Source organism: Dendronephthya gigantea, unplaced genomic scaffold, assembly GCF_004324835.1.
Source record: "Dendronephthya gigantea isolate DGI-Jeju-01 unplaced genomic scaffold, DenGig_1.0 000021F, whole genome shotgun sequence".
Taxonomy (NCBI): domain Eukaryota; kingdom Metazoa; phylum Cnidaria; class Anthozoa; order Malacalcyonacea; family Nephtheidae; genus Dendronephthya; species Dendronephthya gigantea.
In genome coordinates, this window is record NW_021163031.1 from 1,470,781 (window position 1) to 1,491,680 (window position 20,900).

The 20,900-nt window shown below is 39.0% G+C and overlaps 1 protein-coding gene across 1 annotated transcript in view; it reads right to left on the minus strand.

The window, feature by feature from the left end:
* Positions 1-20,900, minus strand: part of LOC114521694 (protein MCM10 homolog) — a 58,514-nt gene that overhangs the window by 7,642 nt on the left and 29,972 nt on the right. Inside the window, exons 5-12 of the mRNA XM_028542202.1 lie at positions 14,842-15,003; positions 14,603-14,736; positions 14,178-14,258; positions 13,638-13,852; positions 13,012-13,051; positions 12,608-12,687; positions 12,247-12,485; positions 11,893-12,025 (exon numbers count right to left, since the gene is read on the minus strand). Coding sequence (XP_028398003.1) covers positions 11,893-12,025; positions 12,247-12,485; positions 12,608-12,687; positions 13,012-13,051; positions 13,638-13,852; positions 14,178-14,258; positions 14,603-14,736; positions 14,842-15,003 — 1,084 coding nt within the window. The remainder of the gene's footprint in view (positions 1-11,892; positions 12,026-12,246; positions 12,486-12,607; positions 12,688-13,011; positions 13,052-13,637; positions 13,853-14,177; positions 14,259-14,602; positions 14,737-14,841; positions 15,004-20,900) is intronic.

Sequence of the window (20,900 nt, forward strand, 5' to 3'; positions counted from 1 at the left end):
TACATATTTTGTAGAAGGAAAGGAAACTTTACCAATTTGGGTCCACATATCAGAGAATATGCTTATTTTGATAGTTTAGTTTCAAAAATTAATAATCTGATTCGTTATTTGGGAATTTTATTTGTTTGACGTTGAGTAGAAAAAAATCCATAGAAAGGTCGATATGCATGACGTCACTCTTCAACGCGCAAAAATCGGTTACAAAAATCGCCTAGCTGGAGATTAAATCTTAGAAATATCAGGCCACCCTAATCAGGAATAGCCACCAGAAGGCTTTTATTGTAAATTTTATTCTCAACTTGATCGATTATAACCAGACTGCTGGAGAATATGCAAAGGTCAGCATATTTTCATTCTCGGAAAGGCCTAATTATTGACCACGAGGTTAAGTCCGGTGTATATCCGTGTGTGCAAGTCAATGTCACCCAGACTTAATTAAGTATAGACACAAAAGAATTTTGTCGACTAAGCAATATATCTGAGATTGAATTGCCGGAATAGAACTTTTTAGGTTTGCTTATTACATATATTGCTTATTACTGTAGCTACTTTTCTCGTTAACCGGGGGAGGTATAAAGGGGGATTTTTCTTTAGTCACTCTGTTATCAACGCAGATCAGTGATATTTATAAAAATCTCTGTTTATATAAATAACGAAATAAAAAACAGTGATTAACTGATCAAATTATAGCTAAACGATAATAATATATTACCGTAATCATAAACGGCTGTTAATAATACAATATTATGATATATATAATAATATAATTCTATATCCATATACTTGCAAATTTCATCATATTCCTATATGATTTAAATGCAATGATTTCTTGCTGATTTGCATTTTACGCCATATGAGCTATACACAAAAATATGAATTGCATCATAGCAAGAGTGGGGCGGCCCCTGCCATAAAGCAAAAGGTATATATTTGCGCTTAGAAAGTAGATCGTGCATTTAAAACGATTAAATACTTTGATTAACAAGTAATTAAGTTCGCTAAGACAACTGAATATGCCCACCATAACCAGCGGTATTTTCTGGCAAATGAAGCAATTTTGTAGGGCCGCAGATGATTTTACTGAAAGATGGGGAAATAAATCCGAAGAAGAAATGAAAGGTTTTGGGATTTCTGGTCGGCAACTGGCGCTAAGCCTTGGACGTACCACCATCTTCGAGGAGCTCGTGGCTGATCCTGCATCAGGAGAAGCATTATTAAGGAACTGTTACGAGGCTTTCATGAAATATTATGAAGATCTCAATGTATTCAAACCAGGATGCGTTGATCTACGCCATCAATGTCTGGAACTCCTTAACGCAATTCATTATCAGCAGGTTAAGAATGGCTTCGCGCCACCAGATTTGAGAGTGGTGAACATGGAGAAGGAACTAAATGCTTTGATGAGCATTTTTGTGAAGAAAGATCCTTTATTCGTGGCGATTTTTAATGGAGACCCACCAGAGTCCGTGGTCATAGCGGCTCGCGATTATGAGTTGAGTCTCGAATTAAGGGTGAGTTTGAATGATCTTTGGGAGTTCATTTGGAGTAAAAACTGACGAAGAGAAACTCAGTCTAAAGACATTGACAAACACTTGGTTCCATCATGTCTGTTGTAAATATATTGTAGCTATATGCATGAAGAATGATTAACTTATAGAACACTACCTACTTCACACGCTAGTTTGTATGTATATGTTTGTTTGTTTGTAATATATGACAAAGGATGATAATCCTAGATAATCTTTGAACATAGTATAGATAGTATGTATAGAACGTAGTATATAGATATCTAATAAATGTAAATATATCAAAATAGATTAAAATAAGAAACATTAAAGTTTATATATATCAAATCGTTGATAATATTTCTATCTTGAAAGCAAGCCTGTTTCTACAATTTTAGGACGCACTGTATTCTGATTAGTTCATTGTTATTCTGCAAGACTGGAAATCCCCGAAGACAAAGTGGTTGACCTTTCAATTACTTATGTTATTTTAGGATAATAGCATTAACTTTTAACGAATTTTTAAACACTTTGAAAATGTTCAAGTTATCCCAAAAAACCCCGCGCGCTCGCCTTTTTTCCACAGACCTCTATACAATAACTGAATGCAACGTTATATATTTTACTATTAAAGCACCTAGGTACGAGGCTGCATCCTCCCTTAGATTTAGAATATCTTTGGTATATTTGCGTTTTTGGAGTGTTCATTAGTTCATCATGCAGCAATGAACAGCTAAATTTAATAAAGTGTCATGCTCTTTTTAAGACTGTTCTGATCAACTTTTGTGACATTTCCATTCGAATTCTCTCCGCCTTGCAGTTATGCCATGCATAAAACCAAGTTTAATTTTAAATCTTCCAAATTTTCAACATCGATACCCATCTTTGCCAACTCTTGAGCTAAATATTGAGTGGTTTCAAATAACATAATATTGCACCAAATCTCTTCATGCATGTATTTGTCTTCCGTCTCAATATCATCGTTATAATCAAAGGCTGCAATAATGATAATCCGCTCAACTTACTCTATATCATTTCTCATCGCGTCGAAGATCGACCAAAGTTTCTTTAATATTCTCTTTCTGCTCTTATTTTAATACATATATTCTTTATTGTGCTGCTACCGAATCACTCACTAACTAACTATCATATTGCAATTATTGTCTTATATATATTCAACTACGTGTCAATCATTATTAGTATTACTTATTAACTAGCTCAATACTACACCATTCCCCTTATTTAAATTAAACGTTACTTCTAAATCAGTTCAATCAAATGTAATCACTATGTGCCTTTGTGTCCTTAATTATCCACTCTATTAATAATGTCTGATGGTAATGTTTGTCCATATCTTTCTGGTATTCTCCTCGCTCTGGTAGATCTTCTGACTGTACCCTCTCTTCTTTCTTCATTGTAGTGTGTATCTCTCACGTTCTCTTCATTGTCGGCATCGTTGTTTTCGCTCGTATCATCACTGTCCGATTCACTTCCATTACGTTTCGGAATTTTCTTGAAATGGGAAATGTTCCGTTCTATTACATGACCATCTTTACTCCGTGCTTTTATCACAGTCTTCTTTCTGTATACAACCTGATATGGTGTTGTATTAAACTGGGCTGTTAACTTGTTTTGTTTTGGCTGTTTAACCAATACATGATCTCCAACGGTGATGTTGCTTTTCTTGGTGTTTCGTCGGTTGTTTATGTACGCTTCATTATATTCTTGGCGTTTTCTTTCTCTTTTACGCGCTTCGTTGTGTCTGTTCACAACAATTTTCTTGTTCAGTACGGGTAATGTTCCTCGAACTTTTCGGTTGAACAATAACTCGGAAGGTGGAACACCAGTCGAACTGTGAGGTGTTGTACGATATTGTAATAAAAACCGACTCAATTCTTGTCTCCACGGTCGACTTTGAAGTTTTGCTGTTTGCAATACTTTTCTGAGACATTGCATGAAGCGTTCTGCTTGTGCATTACCTTGGGGCCATAACGGGGTGGAGAACTTGGGTGTTATTCCTAAGGTCTCTAAGTATCGTTTGTAGTCAGAACCGTTGAATGGTGGTCCATTATCTGAGATGATTTCGTCTGGAATACCGTGGGTCGCAAAGATTTTATCCAGTTTTGGTATCACTGCTGATGCTCTCGTGGAGTGTACCACTTCTACTTCAGGAAATCGAGAGTATCGATCAATGACTACGAGTAGATATTCTGTCGTAGGCAAAGGTCCATAGAAGTCAACATGTAAGGTTGACCATGGGTGTGTTGGCATAGATGTAGTCGTAATGGGTTCAGGTGGGTTTGGTCGTCCCACTGCCTGACATGGGATACAACGTTCAATTGTGGTCTTTACCAGATTGTCAATTTGAGGAAACCATACCTTTTCGCGTATAAGGCTTTTGGTCTTGTCTATGCCCAGGTGTGTCTGATGTGCTAAGTCTATTGCTCGCTGTTGTAAACCCAAAGGGATCACGATCCTCGTTCCTCGCAGTATCATACCGTGTTGGGTCGTGGTCAGTTCGTCTTTCACGGGCTTATAAGGTTTTACGGCAGGTGCGTCCCATTTGTTTGTGCGTATAGCGTCCCGAACTTGTGTCAACGTGGCATCAGCGTTGGTGGCTTCGAGGATTTCTGTCAAAGTCATTGTTTTTGGCACACTGTGATGTGCAATGAAATTAATGTATTGTTCTGTCATTCGTTCTTGTTTTCGACAACTTTCCGCTGTGGGGTGTCGTGACATGTAGTCTGCAGGATTGCTACTACCGGCTTTGTACACAATCTTAAATGCGTAGGGTTGCAAACGGAGAACCCATCGTTCAATACGTGCTGAGGTTTTGGCTGTTCGTTTACCGTAGATTATCTCGAGAGGCTTATGGTCCGTCACCAGTGTAAACTCACTTCCAAAAAGAAACAAATGAAAGTGTTCAACTGCCCAGACAATGGCAAGCGCCTCTTTTTCTGTCTGCGAATATCGTTTTTCAGTATCCGTCAATGCACGACTTGCATATGCGATAACTTGTTGATGATCGGCGTCTTTGTGTTGCGGTTTCTGTGATAGAATGGCGGAGATGCCTACAGGACTAGCATCTACGGTGACGTAGGTGTCTTTTCGTTTGTCAAAATACGACATGCAAGGTGCGGAGGTAAGTTTCTGCTTGAGCTCGTCAAAAGCTGCTTGATGTACTTCCGACCACTCAAAACGAATGTTTTTCTTCGTTAACTCTCTTAGGGAAGCTGTGATAGTAGCAAAGTTTTGTATATATTTGCTGCTATAGTTCGCCATTCCGAGGAAGCTACGAACTTCGTGCGTGTTCATCGGTTTTGGTGCTTTTAATAAGTCGTTGACTTCTTGGGATCAGGTCTCGTCCCCTCTTTCGTAAATATCTGTCCAAAGAATGAGAGTTCGTCTTTTAGAAAAACACATTTGCTTTGGTTCAATCGTAGTCCTTTCGCGGTAAGGCGTTGAAGGCATTTGTCTAGGTTTTCGTCATGTTCTCGTCTTGTTGAACCAAAAATAACAATATCGTCTGCGATATTCTTAACTCCTGGAAGTCCTTGGAGTGCTGTTTGGAGCGTATGTTGGAACATCTCTGCCGCGGTATTAGTTCCGTAATTTAGTCGCTTATATCGGTATAAGCCTAGGTGCGTACTAAAGGTTGTAATGTACCTCGATTGTTCATCTAATTCAAGCTGATGATACGCTTGACTTAGGTCTAATTTAGAAAAATACTGTGCACCATTCAATGAGAGGCTTATATCGTCCACAGTCGGTATTGGGTGTCGTACTCTTCGAATCGCTTCGTTCGGTAATCTCATGTCGACACAAATGCGAACTTGGCCATCTTTCTTTGGGACCGTAACTATAGGTGAAACCCAGGGAGTCGCTTCATCGTCGGGTACCCGTTCTATTATATCTTGTTCTTCGAGCTCGTGTAGTGCTGTTTTTACCCTTTCTCGATGTGGTAGGGTATGCCGTCGTTGTGGTTGTGCTTTGGGTATTTTCGTTTCATCAATGTCTAGCTTGATTTGGGCGTCCCTGAATTTACCGAGTCCCGTAAATACCGTCGAGTGCTTTTGAAGGATGTGATTTATCGCGTTGTCTTTTGTTGAAAGTTTGTCTAAATGTAGACTAACAAGTCCAAGTTCTTGTGCAGTGTTTAGTGATAACAAATTGCCACACTGTTGTGCTTTAACAACATAAATCGTAGCAGTTGTCATACGCTTCTTTGTTTCGATGACTGCGTCAAATTTGCCGACAAATTCTACCGGATTTGTACTATTGTATGCAAAGGCTTTCACATTCGTACGTTTCAGTTTAATGTCTTTCATCTTCTCGAACGTGTTATAATCGATGACGTTTATCGTCGCCCCGGTGTCTACAGCTGTTTTTAGTTTACTACCACCTATGGTGACACTAACTTGTTGTCCACTTTCGTATCACTAACTGCGTATATGTACTCTTCGTCAGAGCTAGATTGTTGTTCAGTGTCTAGCGTTTTAACATGCCTCTGTCCGTATTTCTGTTTACTTTTGTGTTCTCTTCTCTGTGGTCGTTCGGGTTTCTGTGTTGATCGACACATCGTGGCGAAATGGTTTGGTTTCCCACACTTGTTACACGATTTGCCGCGCGCTGGACACACGCTTGTATGGGGAAAATCACGACCGCAATTTCTACATTTGGATTTGGAAGTGTTATTAGTATTGTTCCGACATTGTTGTTCTATTCGATTCATTTCTCCGTCCTTTGTTTCTTTTGATTCGATTTCCTTCGTCTGAAAGGTACTTTGTTCGTCTCGACGTCCTTCGATAAGCATAGCTTTTAAATCAAACGTTGGATCACGTAGAGCTCGTTTACGTATTTTCGACGATTTGCCGCCAATAAGGATTTGTTCTTCGATTTCAAACGCGATGTCTGTAAACTCACACGTCTCTGCCATTGTGCGCAATCTCGTATGAAATTGGTCCAAAGTCTCGCCGCTTTCTTGTTTAGCTTGCCGAAAACGGTATACTTCATATCGCTTGTTTTTCTGCGGGTCAAAATGGGCTTTTAGTTTTGCCTTGGCGAGTTCGTAATCTGCGCCAGTTCCTGTATCTGGCATTTGTTTGAAGATTTCGCGCACTCGCGAGCCAGCCTGATATAGTAGCAACGCACGTTTTCTCGTTGAGTCTGTAATTCCACTTGCGGTTAGATACATGTCAAAATCGGATTGCCAGTTATTCCATTTAGTCGCAATGCTTGTACCGAGTTTAGCATCTGGACAAAATTCTGGCATTGGTGTGATTGCAATCGACTGCATGACTTGCACCGTCTGTTGTGGTTGCTCATGCTCTTCTGCGTCGGACATTACAGTTTGCGTCTCGTTTATCTTTGTTTTAGCCTCGTCGCCAATTTAATATTCTCTTTCTGCTCTTATTTTAATACATATATTCTTTATTGTGCTGCTACCGAATCACTCACTAACTAACTATCATATTGCAATTATTGTCTTATATATATTCAACTACGTGTCAATCATTATTAGTATTACTTATTAACTAGCTCAATACTACAGTTTCCTAAACTTTTTCTCTCATTCGAAATTTAAATTATTGTAGTTTATTGATATTTTCTCTTTCATTTTCCAGCAAGGGCAAATGACTTCAAGTAATCCCAGCCACCGGACAATTATTTTTATCATAGTTTCACTTTTTCTTCTGACAACTCTCAAAGTATAGCTATAGCCCGTATATAGACCTTCAATGATGGAATGATAGCACCATCAACCTACCTTAAATCAGTTAAACATTTTAATATTATAAATATTTGGTTAACTTGTAAATGGTTTTTAGGCTGAGTTGAAATTCAAGAATTATTCCACCTAAACACATAATAATTAACAAAATGAAAGAAAGAAGTACTTCATGCATGAGTTATGTGAGTTGTATTTTCATTATTTATATTTTCTTCACTAAAGTATCATCGTAATTCTTCGTACAAAGGTTTTTGCATAGTTATAGTGATGCATTAAAATGCTTTATAACTGCGGAGTGCTGGCTAATCAAAATTTGAAGTGATAGAAAACGTGCATAAGTCTTTTAATCTTTTCGTCTTATAACTGTCTTAGACAGATTTTCTACCACATCTGATGTGTCCTATAAAAGTGAAGCGAGTTTTAATGTCGTGCTATATATCATTATATTAAAGGCGGGCGTATTCTATATTGATCGGTAAAACATGCTACGTCAGCCAGTTTGAAATCACGCGTGCCAGTTTATAAAAAACTTAAATCCTAAGTCAATTAAAAAAGGTCGAATCTCGCGCCATGAAGGGTAATTCCCTTGCATGGGTAATTCCCCCGAAAGCGTATATCCCATGGCAATGCATAGCGAGGAATTTAAACCCGTACTGTTACAAGGGTTTTATAAAGCCATTTCGGAACGTTCCCGCAGGAGATCTTTTTCGCATATCATGAGACAATTTCCTGAATATTTTAAATTCCTTCCCATTCCTTCCCTGCCGTCATACTGCATAACTGTCTAACTTCTATTACATAAATCTTTATATCTTAGCCTTTATCATTATTTGCCTCGTTTAGATTTTATTCTATATCATGTCAAGTTTGAGGTATTCCTGTGTCTGTGATATTTTGAAGTCAAAATACCTGAACACCCGATCTATTTGCCGGCATACGAAATCATTTCTGTGCTCTACAGCCCGGCTCTAGCTTGTTGAAACAGACAAACTTTCATCCCAGTTTATTTCAGTATAACTATATAAGTCATTTGTTCTTGCTGTAAGTTTTCTCTCTGATCCGCAGCCGGATCAAAAGGCGGTGAACTTGAAAATCACAATTGATTATATCTCATTATTCACACAATACATAAACAAAGATGAAATGTCCACCTGTTACGCATTGTAACTATATATAGGCTTTTACTCAGAAGGCTTGATTCCTTGTAAAAAGCAAAACAATTTCCACATATATAACACTGATAACAATCTTCACAATATTAAAAGGCTATATTGGTATATAGATTTACTAAGAATCAGCTGACTAAGCATAAAATATTTTTGCATTTTTTGTCATTTTCAAGTTTAAGCATTTCAAGTCATTTTTGCATGTATATCAGTTGCATGACATTGTTAATATTAACTGTGATTGTTATATACCTATGAAAGCATTCAAATTATGATTATAAATGGTATAACTTTTGTGTTGGTTTAAGAAATATACGGCATTTATGTAATATATTATAGCCTAGCTGGCAAATTGTTTATCTTATCCCGCAAAATACTTGATAAATTGATAATGCTTGAATAAAATTGCATGCTGATACCATGCACACAAGAAACTGTCAAAAGGGAACGTCTTTCACGATTTCATCGACATAAGTCAGTGTCATTTTATTTTAATTCAACGCATTCATGTATTTACAATTAACAAGTTAATTCTTAATATTATACGTTAGCCTATATTTAAAATATCTTAAGCAAGTATTTACAAGTATTTACAATTATATATAACATATCATAATATCAAATAAATATAATATCAATATAATATCAGGTAGGTTAATACCACAAAGGCCGAAGCCATGCATATAATATATATACAAAATGATCGAAGCATGCATATATACAAAATAAAGAGTCAATCTCATCAAGCTTAGCTAACAACAGCTAGATGATAAGTCAGTAGTTTCCTCCATCTGACTAAACAGAGTAAATGCATTCTCGTGGCGACTAACGATATCATCAGTTGACCGCCTACGAAGTCCCTCGAACTCGTAACGAAGATGGCGTAGTGCTGCATCAATTTCACTGAATATTTTAAAATCCTTAATCAGCACTTTATACACTTTCAGTGAATCGTATCCTTTCTCTGTTAGATACTCGTCAGTGAGTTTACTTAATTGTTCCAATTTTTTCTTGAATTGCGTTTTCTCGGAATCGAGGTCAGGTTCATATTTCAGGACATATTTCATTATACCCATCGCCTCAAGTAAATAATTGTTCAACCCCGTCCTTTGGGTAACATCCCAAAGCTTGGCATCATATTGCAGGCACAGCAAACATTGATCACATCCAATGTACGCCTTGGAAAGAAACTCCTCAACTGGTTGATCTGCAAGAGATAGATAAAATAAACACATGTATATACAAATACGAAAGTTTGGTAATTAAATATATACGAAAGTTTGCCATACACAAGTGCTCTTTGTATCTTGGGTTAAGCTGTGTTCCGCGAGATTAGTCAACAAAACTTTATTGCTTAGTAATGACGTTTGCTGAAAATTATGCCCCGTAACTTGTTATGTGCACATGAGAAGTTCTATGGCGGTGACCTTACGCACTATAGCAAGTTCAGGTTTGGAGACGAGACATAAATATGTTCGTATATATATGAATGGTCATATTCCATGCAAAACATATATCTTGAATTACCTTCATCAAGAGCATTTAGGACTGACATCGTGCCAAGATTGAAGTCTTTAAAATCTTTATCGATCTTTCGACTACGAAGCTCTTTCACGAAATCTTTCAGCACTTTACGAGTCACCTCATCGAATAAGCGGAATTTCAACGACAACTGTTTCAGCCAATAGTCTAAGGCATCATTTGGATTTTTATCGTAGCACTCGTAAAATGACACTTTGATTGATTCTTCACGGCGATAAACATAACCATCTTCCTCCTCTTTGCGAGTCTTGTCGTTAATTTCGTCTTCATAAAATGATTCCGGTTCAAACGATCCTTCTCCTTCAAAATTCATTTTCAAACTGATTTTGAAAATCAGACGTTGTCTTTTAAAGCCTGCACATGTGAAATTATCATATCAAGTAGGTGCTTACCCTATAAATACCCATGTGATTTCATCATAGGGAAAGTCTTGAATATGCAAACAAAAATCAAAGAGTTTCGAGACGTGGTAAAATCTTGTGATAAAAAAAGATTCAATACAGCTCCAGGGATACCAGCATGTGATCCGATGCGATGATTGACCAAACACTTTCATGTTCTCGTTATCTCGTATGCCAATGTTTAATACACGTGACCAAATGCATGGGTAGAGGTACTTCCCCAAATTAAGCATGTGATTTTGATGGCATACTAGGGCTGTTTCCTATTAATCCTATGATCGAACAAAGACTAAAACCGGACGGAATATCTTGAAAATTCTTTTCGAATTTCCGTCTTTCTTTCGATCATACGGCTCCCCCAGCACATGCTTTGCACTTTGCAGCGGGAAGAGGAAGTTATAGAATATGAAAGGGCGTCACATAAACAGCAGCATGTACACAATCACTGGAAATGCTTTCCTGAGAAAACGAAGATCAATATTCCAAGTAAAACGTACTGTTGAACAAACAATGACGTCATTGTAAATGCCGGGATGCATGGATGATGAAATCACAAGAACTTGGGACACGCGGAAACAACTTCAATGTCTGTTAATATGTGCTGACATATATTACTTTAACATAAAGAGATATTAAGTGTGATTTCTTACAAGAATATTTCCCCATCCGACAAATTTCAAAGCAATATAGGGTATACTATATCACTATATCCTTTATCGTACAAATAAGCTTGTTGATATTGTTTAAATAATAGATTAGGTTAATCAAAGTTTTTGTCTGTTACTGCATGTTAGCTAAATTAAAGCGGAAATTCAAATTCGTTTTGCATTTTAAAAATTGCAAACATTTTGCTGTTTACATATAGTTTATAATTTTATTTTAAACGTCCATTCAACTGTTTTACTTGACTATCATGCTGTTCGCCTAATATATATGGCCTTGGAAATGCATTCGTGTTTACATTGAACTTCATATTATTTGGGACAAATGATCTATTTTTAAATTTGATCTCATGACATGGTTGATGGGAATGATGCGTTACAGCATATAAGAACGACCTTGCCACCTTCTTTGACTTTTAGAAAGAATGATCAATACTGGTGATTGCGTACGTGATATGTGCATGTGTATGTAAACATGTCTTAGGTTGCAAAATGTTATAACACACTTGCAGCCTTTATTAAATCTTCATATTTCGCTTATATCAGCTTATTTTCAGTCACAAATACCGTCTCTTCAGGTAGCTTGCATTATGTAAACTAACTTTCTGATATTGGACTGCATGTGTACAATTAATAACTATCAATCACTCAGTGTGTGTTTAATTCTTTATTTGTTGGCTTTCACTTTGACACACGGAGTTCAATGAAGCAACCATGCATTTCTATAGCAAAAAATTCACCATGAAAAGACATGAATCTACCATAACATGACTTGTCAAACTAGTGAAATACAGACGTTTCGGTCAGAAACAATGATCGATATTCATTATTCAAGTCTAATACGTTGTTTACAATAACCAACCTCTTTAATTTATTTTCACAAACCTGATTCATCATCGGTCTCTAACTTCTTCTTGATGACATCTTGTAGTTTAGGAGATGGTTTCTTGATCCTCACATTGTTTGGATCTTTCGGCGTGATTGGTCCAACTTGCCGTACAATGGCTAGAGCCTGTTTCTAAATAAAAACACTAAACAATTAGTTATCAGTTAATCTATCAACCTTGATATGCCTAGAGATCAAGAAAGAACATCCTGCATATTGATTTAGTGTCGATATTAACGAGGAAAATCAGAGAAGGGAACTGGCGTATTGTGTTCCGCAAACAAAAAAGTATAGTTCCTCCCGTAATTCTAAAATCATGACGTCATAGGCGTTCTCAAGATGTTATATTATACCTTTGCCTTATCTGGGTTGCTCGACGATTTGATTGCAAAATTTATCGAAGGTTTTTCTTCGAAGATTACATCATCATCAAAGTCTAAGCCACGTCCAAGGAGGGGTGTCGTTGGACTGCTAGGGTTACCCTTGGATGTCGAGGGCTTATTTGAAATTTTTGACCCAGAGGATTTATGATTTGTGGTATTCGCTTTAAGAAACTCTGAAACCGATAACATCGGCTTTGAATCATTTTCCTCTATAGAACGAAATTGAATCAATAATTTTTTGTGAAAAACATTATTTAACTGTCTGTGATAGAAGTTATATAGTGTGAAACCATTAATATGAAATGTTATAATGTGTACCAATATTTCCTACCTTTTTCTTTTTCATCCTCTTTGTGAAGATGTAATGTAAGGTTTCGTGAACCCACGGATGGGATGCTCAGCATACGAAGACTGAAACATAAATATTATCCTACATTATCATGTAGTCATATTTTTGACGTATCCCAAGAGTCCCTTTGCATGGCATGTGTTGTATGCTTTAGGCACAATAACGTATTTCAGCTGATCATTTATTGCTTCCAATGCATCCTACACATGCAAATTTAAAACGGGCCTTAGTTGGTCCGGCTTAAACTTCAAATCACAAATCACAGATCACAAAGATACAAACAAGACACGCGTAATAACGATTATCAGTACATGCACATACTGCACGAGCAACAGCCAGCCCGGCCGCCCGCTCTTAAAGTAAATAACTGGTAAACTGCAACTTACAAATCTTCTGAAGATCCACCTGTGTTTCCCGATAATTCTCCTATTAAAGCAAGATAATTATTATTATTCTTATTAGGATGACGAAAATATAAGTGTGCATGTTTACAGTCACCGTAGTATTAAACATAAAATTGGGTTGAAAGGGTCATGAAAGCTAGGGTCATGCAAATGACCAGGCTAAGTTTGGACGAGGTTAGTCTCCAATCCAAAACATGTCTTCTAATAAATGTGGATCGTTTCAAATCAAAGATTGAAGGATATATAGGTTAACATACGTAGATTGGGTTAGGATTATACTCCGAATTTGTTGGGTTGGATTAAAGTTTATCGTTCTGGGGCCGGTTGCTCGAAAGGCGTTTTACTTAAACGGTGGATAAGTTCAAATTGGTAAACAAAATTATGTATTTATTGAACAACTCAGCTGAAATACTTCGATGTAAATAGCTTAAGTGTCAATGAAAGTACATATTTAATGCATAAGATGCAAATTCAGTCATTCACATGATCTATGAGAGTATTTTTAAACTTTAACTTATCCACCGTATAAGCTAAACGCCTTTCGAACAACCGGCCCCTGAATAGTAAGGATCAGAGCTGAATCGAGATTGAGCAATAATTAACCAAACCTGCAGAAATCTTTTTCTCGTTTTGTTTCTCTTTCCAAGCCTTCAAATAGTTCTTCCCACCGGAACTTGACGCAGCCAGACTTTTCAATGTCACTTTTTCTTTAAGAGGAGCGCTTGCGGGAGACGATGATACCAGCTGACCTCCATAAAAGAAAGACTCTCCGGCAATTTTCTGTTTCAGTTTACTTGAAGGATATTTAGATGGCGCGCCGTATCTGAATTTGTAGGGAAGAACAGTGATAAAAAAGCGTCGAAAAAAGTGAATATTATCTCTTAACATAAAACTGCATATATATAATAGCTACAACTCTATGAAAACATATCACAATAATTAAATGTCGAAGGTTTATAGGAAAAGGCAGATCAAAACATACGATTTTTAGGCCGAGAACGTTGCCGTTGAGAAATATGGAACCTCATTTCTTCGGCAGGAATCAACCATAGACCTTTGCGATTCCGAAGCAGTGCTTCATAACCATTAAACTACGGAGAACTTTCATTGTGGAAGAAGCTGTCGTGGTTTTACACAAGATAACTTACCCTTGCTGACATTCCATTCTTTTTGATCGTTTCTTTGAATACTCACGCTGAACATGATATTGACAGAAATTACCTTGTGACCTAAAACAGAAGAGAAGGTCGCAGCGATACGAGAAACCAAAGTGCGGAGGATGTGAATTACATCACTCCCGACTATAGAATCACAGAGCCTGGGGTCGGCGTGTGAGAACGTGATGCCAATTTAATAACACCCCACGAATAATTTCATCTTATATTTTTTGGTCTGAGGGATAAGTGGGGGGCGAATTCTCAGCACCCCGGCATCCCTCTTGCTCGGAAATCCATGCCTAAGAAGCAGTCAGACCAGTATGACACACTACGAGTTCATCTTTTATTTACGATAATTTTGACAGCATGCCTCAGGCTTCACGGTTGACTCGAAGACGAACGTCTCCTAAACGTACTTGTTAACAAAATTTGAGCATCTCTTTCCGTCCGATTTCCTTGATGATTGACAGACACCGAAGTCCTGAGACATTCCAATCATCATCAATTTCTTTGGATTGTCCAGACTGAAAGCTAGTTGACTCGATTGTTTCTATAAAAATGAACAAAATCGGGTTTTCAAATTCAACAGTTTTCTAGTAATTATTTCGATACTTAACATTTTTGTTGCAACAAGGTTCTTGGAAACACGACAAACCTCTCTTGGTGGAAGCACAGATGGGTTAAGCAGAGCAACAGCACTTCCTTCGACAGTTTTCCAATGTTCTTTGTGGCTTTCGCCGAACAAAAATAATGATATCGTCGAGGTTTGAAGATGAAACGCAAGGTCAGATAACTTCCAAATACTGTAGGCTTCACCCTGTAAAGAAAATACAAAATTTTGTATAAACATTGGCATCATTTGTATAAACAATGCCTTGTGACAATGCCCTGGAATGGTTCACAATTGACACAACAGCTACAATAATGCACTACAATTAAGTAGGTATACATATATAAAGGCGGTATATTTTTGGTTCTCCTGTATTGGTTATACAGGGTGTCCCAAAAAAACGAAAACTATTGAAATCACTCATTGTTAAAATTTGAATGCCGTGTTCACGAATTTCAGCCCGTGGGGATTTAATGCAACTTATAATTTTATATGTTTATATGCTTTGTGTTGCTAGAGAAAGGGACAGGTCGAAGGTCATGGTCCTTGAGATGCACATTTAAATATTGTTATCCATATTTGTAAATTGTAAATATTGTTAATAAATATCATTTTTGCGAACAAGCAAATTATACTGCATCATATATGCATGCATAAAAATGAGTATGGTAAACATTTATACATCTGTGGGTCCCAACAGAGTGCTTAGGCATTCAAACTCTAACAATCACATTGTTATGGGTGTTTTCGGTTTTTTTTTGGGACACCCTGTATAATGTTATTAATATAATCTTATGAAAAACAATTTAGACAAGTTTCAAGCCGCCAATTGTTTCGGGGAAGCATAGCTTTATCCTAAAATTTCCAACTTCTTGAACGATATAACACCATGTTTTTCGAAATGTTCAATGGATCAATCGAATATTTGTGTCTAGAGTTTAATGGCATACAGAAATACATAAAGAAGTACGGAAAATTGAAAGAATATTTTAATTGAAAATAGTTTTTATTTTTTAATACCAGATTTGGTCGGCTGCACACAGACAGCCCCCCCCTGATTTTAATAATTACCAAATTCATACCAGGTGGGAGCTGTCTAGCTAGAATTGAACAGCTTTTGTTAAAAAATTGCATATGCATGGTCATACTGTATATAGAACATTAAAGGCTATGAATAAAGGACTAAAAAATGTAGAAAAGTGGAAGAGAAAAAAAAAAAAGATAAAACTGTCTAGTTCACATGCAGCTAGTGTAAATGATTTAGTCGCTGGTAGTGAACTCCAAGCGGAAACACATTTGAGTATTGGGTAAAACCCAGCTATTGTTGCTTTTCTAACTTTCTAACTTTATTTCATGTCCAAAACGCACGCACAGGGCGGTTCAATTAAATGACGAAAAATTCATTCAATAGTTGTCAATTAAATGATTCTTTCGTGCGGAGAGGTTTGCGAAAATTTTGCGCGCGAAATATTTTTTCACAGAGCGATAAAATTTGTTAATTGAAAAGTATGTTTTCACTTTCCTCATTATCCAAACCCTTCCGACGCAGGTCGAAGTTTACCGAAGGTACATGGTTGGAAATTGAGAAAATTCGAGACAACGATGGCATAACGAGTGAAAATCAGTTAAAGATTTCACAAAAATATGCAGGTAATCCAGACGTCAACTGTTTCTTTAGTTTTTCTGGCTGACAACCACCAGATTTGATCGCGCTAACTTATTGTTTCGTTGTTTTTATTATTCCAGAGAGACTTGCGTCTGTTGGCGGAAAACGAGAAATGTCCGAAGAGGAAAAAATGTACTACGAATTGTTCGGCGTCAACAGCCAAGCAGAAGGTTAGTGAATTTGAGATGATTGTTGGACGATCTTCAACTTTCTATTTCGTATGAATTGTAGGCAGATTGAAATGATGGTAATGAAACAGAAAGGCAAAGAAAAATCACATGTGCATTGGATGACATTTAGCGAACAATTATCTTTGCATTTCAGGATGTTTAATGCTTTTTTTCACCTTTTTTTCCAAGAAGAAGACAACGGTAGAGATAACTTATCATGCTGTGACACAGTTCACACAGAAGACCTCACACGTCGAGGCGTAACTCGTCAAATCGGTAAGTTCACTTATAGATTTCTACTGCCATCAATATACCGCCACCAGACAAAATACCTTTCGAAGTTTGAAAATAAATTTCAGATAAAGACTGCGCTGGTAAAATAAAATTAAACTTGTAGACTGCCTGTGAAAAGGAGTGTTGATATATATTGCTGCTGAGCGTGAAATTCTTTCAGTTAGACAATGTTATCCGGGATATCCTTAAATGTCGACCGCGATGCTCATTAATAATACAATTCATCTAATTTCCAGCATCAGAAAGTGCCTTCGAGTGTCGTCAGTGGGCAAAAGACGATTACGAAAGAAAAAACAGACAGTTGAAATTGAAGTCGGGCATTTCTGACACGCCTGCACAACAGCTTGCGAAAACAGGGCAATATGTCAATGCAGAGAGCTTCGACTCAAACGTCCAAAAAATGCCGGAGAATTGGATGTAGAACCTCTTTGTGAGGTAAGAGAAACTAATTAAGCATGCATAGGATACACTTTCGAAAAAGAAAACCAGGCTAGCAAACTTATTTAATAAAATATCGCTCGCTATCGAAAGTTTTATTAACATGGGTTCTTTACAATCACTTCAGCTTGCCGAAGAAGATATGAAATCCAAAAAGAAGAAACGTTCAAGGAGAATGAAACGAAAACACAGAAAAGTCAAGCCTTTATGTGATTTGACTACAGGCAACGACTCAGTGAAACCTGAACCTTGTCCAATGAAAAAACCATCTGATATCTACAAGATGTTTCAAGGATCAACGACAAGACAAACACGTAAACACAAACGAGTTCCAGTGTCCACACAAACGAGTTCCAGCGTCCACACAAACGAGTTTCAGCGTCAACAGAACGAGTTCCAGCGTCCAAATAAAAAAGTTCCAGCGTCCAAATAAAAAAGTTCCAGCGTCCAAATAAAAAAGTTCAAGCGTCCAAATAAAAAAGTTCCAGCGTCCAAATAAAAAAGTTCCAGCGTCCACACAAACGAGTTCCAGCGTCCACACAAACGAGGTCCAGCGTCAACACAAACTAGTTCCAGCGGCCAAACAAAAGAGTTCCAGCGTCAACACAAACGAGCTCCAGCGTCCACACAAACGAGTTCCAGCGTCCAAACAAAAGAGTTCCAGCATCAACACAAACGAGTTCCAGCGTCCACACAAAACAGTTCCTGCGTGAACAAAAACGAGTTCCAGCGTCAACACAAAAGAGCTCCAGCGTCAACACAAACCAGTTCCAGTGTCAACACAAACGAGTTCCAGCGTCCAAACAAAAGAGTTCCAGCATCAACACAAACGAGTTCCAGCGTCCACACAAAATAGCTCTAGCGTCAACAAAAACGAGTTCCAGCGTCAACACAAACGAGTTCCAGCGTCAATACAAAAGAGTTCCAAGGTCCACACAAGTGTTCCAGCGTTCACACAAATGAGTTACAAGTCCACACAAGAGTTGCAGCGTCAACACAAACGAGTTTCAGCGTCCACACAAAAGAGTTCCCGCGTTTACACCAACGAGTTCCAGCGTCCACACAAACAAGTTCCAGCGTCCACACCAACGAGTTCCAGCGCACACACCAACGAGTTCCAGCGTCAACAAAAACGAGTTCCAGCGTCCACACCAACGAGTTCCAGCGTCAACACAAACGAGTTCCAGCGTCAACACAAACGAGTTCCAGCGTCAACAAAAACGAGTTCCAGCGTCCACACAAACAAGTTCCAGCGTCCACACCAACGAGTTCCAGCGCACACACAAACGAGTTCCAGCGTCAACAAAAACGAGTTCCAGCGTCCACACAAACAAGTTCCAGCGTCCACACCAACGAGTTCCAGCGTCAACACAAACGAGTTCCAGCGTCAACACAAACGAGTTCCAGCGTCAACAAAAACGAGTTCCAGCGTCCACACAAACAAGTTCCAGCGTCCACACCAACGAGTTCCAGCGCACACACAAACGAGTTCCAGCGTCAAGAAAAACGAGTTCCAGCGTCCACACAAACAAGTTCGAGCGTCCACACCAACGAGTTCCAGCGCACACACAAACAAGTTCCAGCGTCAACACAAACGAGTTCCAGCGTCAACAAAAACGAGTTCCAGCGTCCACACAAACAAGTTCCAGCGTCCACACCAACGAGTTCCAGCGCACACACAAGCGAGTTCCAGCGTCAACAAAAACGAGTTCCAGCGTCCACACCAACGAGTTCCAGCGCACACACAAACGAGTTACAGCGTGAACAAAAACGAGTTCCAGCGTCAACACAAACGAGTTCCAGCGTCAACATACAAACGAGTTCGAGCGTCAACACAAACGAGTTCCAGCGTCAACACAAAAGAGTTCTAGCGTCAACACAAAAGAGTTCCAGCGTCAACACAAAAGAGTTCCAGCGTCAACACAAACGAGTTCCAGCGTCCACACAAAAGAGTTCCCGCGTTTACACCAACGAGTTCCAGCGTCCACACAAACAAGTTCCAGCGTCCACACCAACAAGTTCCAGCGCACACACCAACGAGTTCCAGCGTCAACAAAAACGAGTTCCAGCGTCCACACCAACGAGTTCCAGCGTCAACACAAACGAGTTCCAGCGTCAACACAAACGAGTTCCAGCGTCAACAAAAACGAGTTCCAGCGTCCACACAAACAAGTTCCAGCGTCCACACCAACGAGTTCCAGCGCACACACAAACGAGTTCCAGCGTCAACAAAACGAGTTCCAGCGTCCACACAACAAGTTCCAGCGTCCACACCAACGAGTTCCAGCGTCACACAAACGAGTTCCAGCGTCAACACAAACGAGTTCCAGCGTCAACAAAAACGAGTTCCAGCGTCCACACAAACAAGTTCCAGCGTCCACACCAACGAGTTCCAGCGCACACACAAACGAGTTCCAGCGTCAAGAAAAACGAGTTCCAGCGTCCACACAAACAAGTTCGAGCGTCCACACCAACGAGTTCCAGCGCACACACAAACAAGTTCCAGCGTCAACACAAACGAGTTCCAGCGTCAACACAAACGAGTTCCAGCGTCAACACAAACGAGTTCCAGCGTCAACACAAACGAGTTCCAGCGTCCACACAAACAAGTTCCAGCGTCCTAACCAACGAGTTCCAGCGCACACACAAGCGAGTTCCAGCGTCAACAAAAACGAGTTCCAGCGTCCACACCAACGAGTTCCAGCGCACACACAAACGAGTTACAGCGTGAACAAAAACGAGTTCCAGCGTCAACACAAACGAGTTCCGCGCCAAACGAGTCACATACACAAACGAGTTCGAGAGTCAACACAAACGAGTTCCAGCGTCAACACAAAAGAGTTCTAGCGTCAACACAAAAGAGTTCCAGCGTCAACACAAAAGAGTTCCAGCGTCAACACAAACGAGTTCCAGCGTCCACACAAAAGAGTTCCCGCGTTTACACCAACGAGTTCCAGCGTCCACACAAACAAGTTCCAGCGTCCACACCAACGAGTTCCAGCGAACACACCAACGAGTTCCAGCGTCAACAAAAACGAGTTCCAGCGTCCACACCAACGAGTTCCAGCGTCAACACACAAAAGAGTTCCAGCGTCGACACAATCTAAAAGTTCCAGCGTCAACACACAAAAGAGTTCCAGCGTCGACACAATCTAAAAGTTCCAGCGTCAACACACAAAAGAGTTCCAGCGTCAACACAAAAAAGTTCCAGCGTCTACACAAACGAGTTCCAGCGTCCACACAAACGAGTTGCAGCGTCAACATGCAAGAGTTCCAGCGTCCACACAATCTAAAAGTTCCAGGGTCAACACACAAAAGAGTTCCAGCGTCCATACAAAAGAGTTCCAGCGTCAGCACAAACGAGTTCCAGCGTCAACACAAAAGAGTTCCAGCATCCACACAAAAGAGTTCCAACGTCAACACACAAAAGAGTTCCAGCGTCTAATCAAAAGAGTTCCAGCGTCCACACAAACGAGTTCCAGCGTCAAACGAAGTCCAGCGTCAACAGAAACGAGTTCCAGCGTCCAAACAAAAGA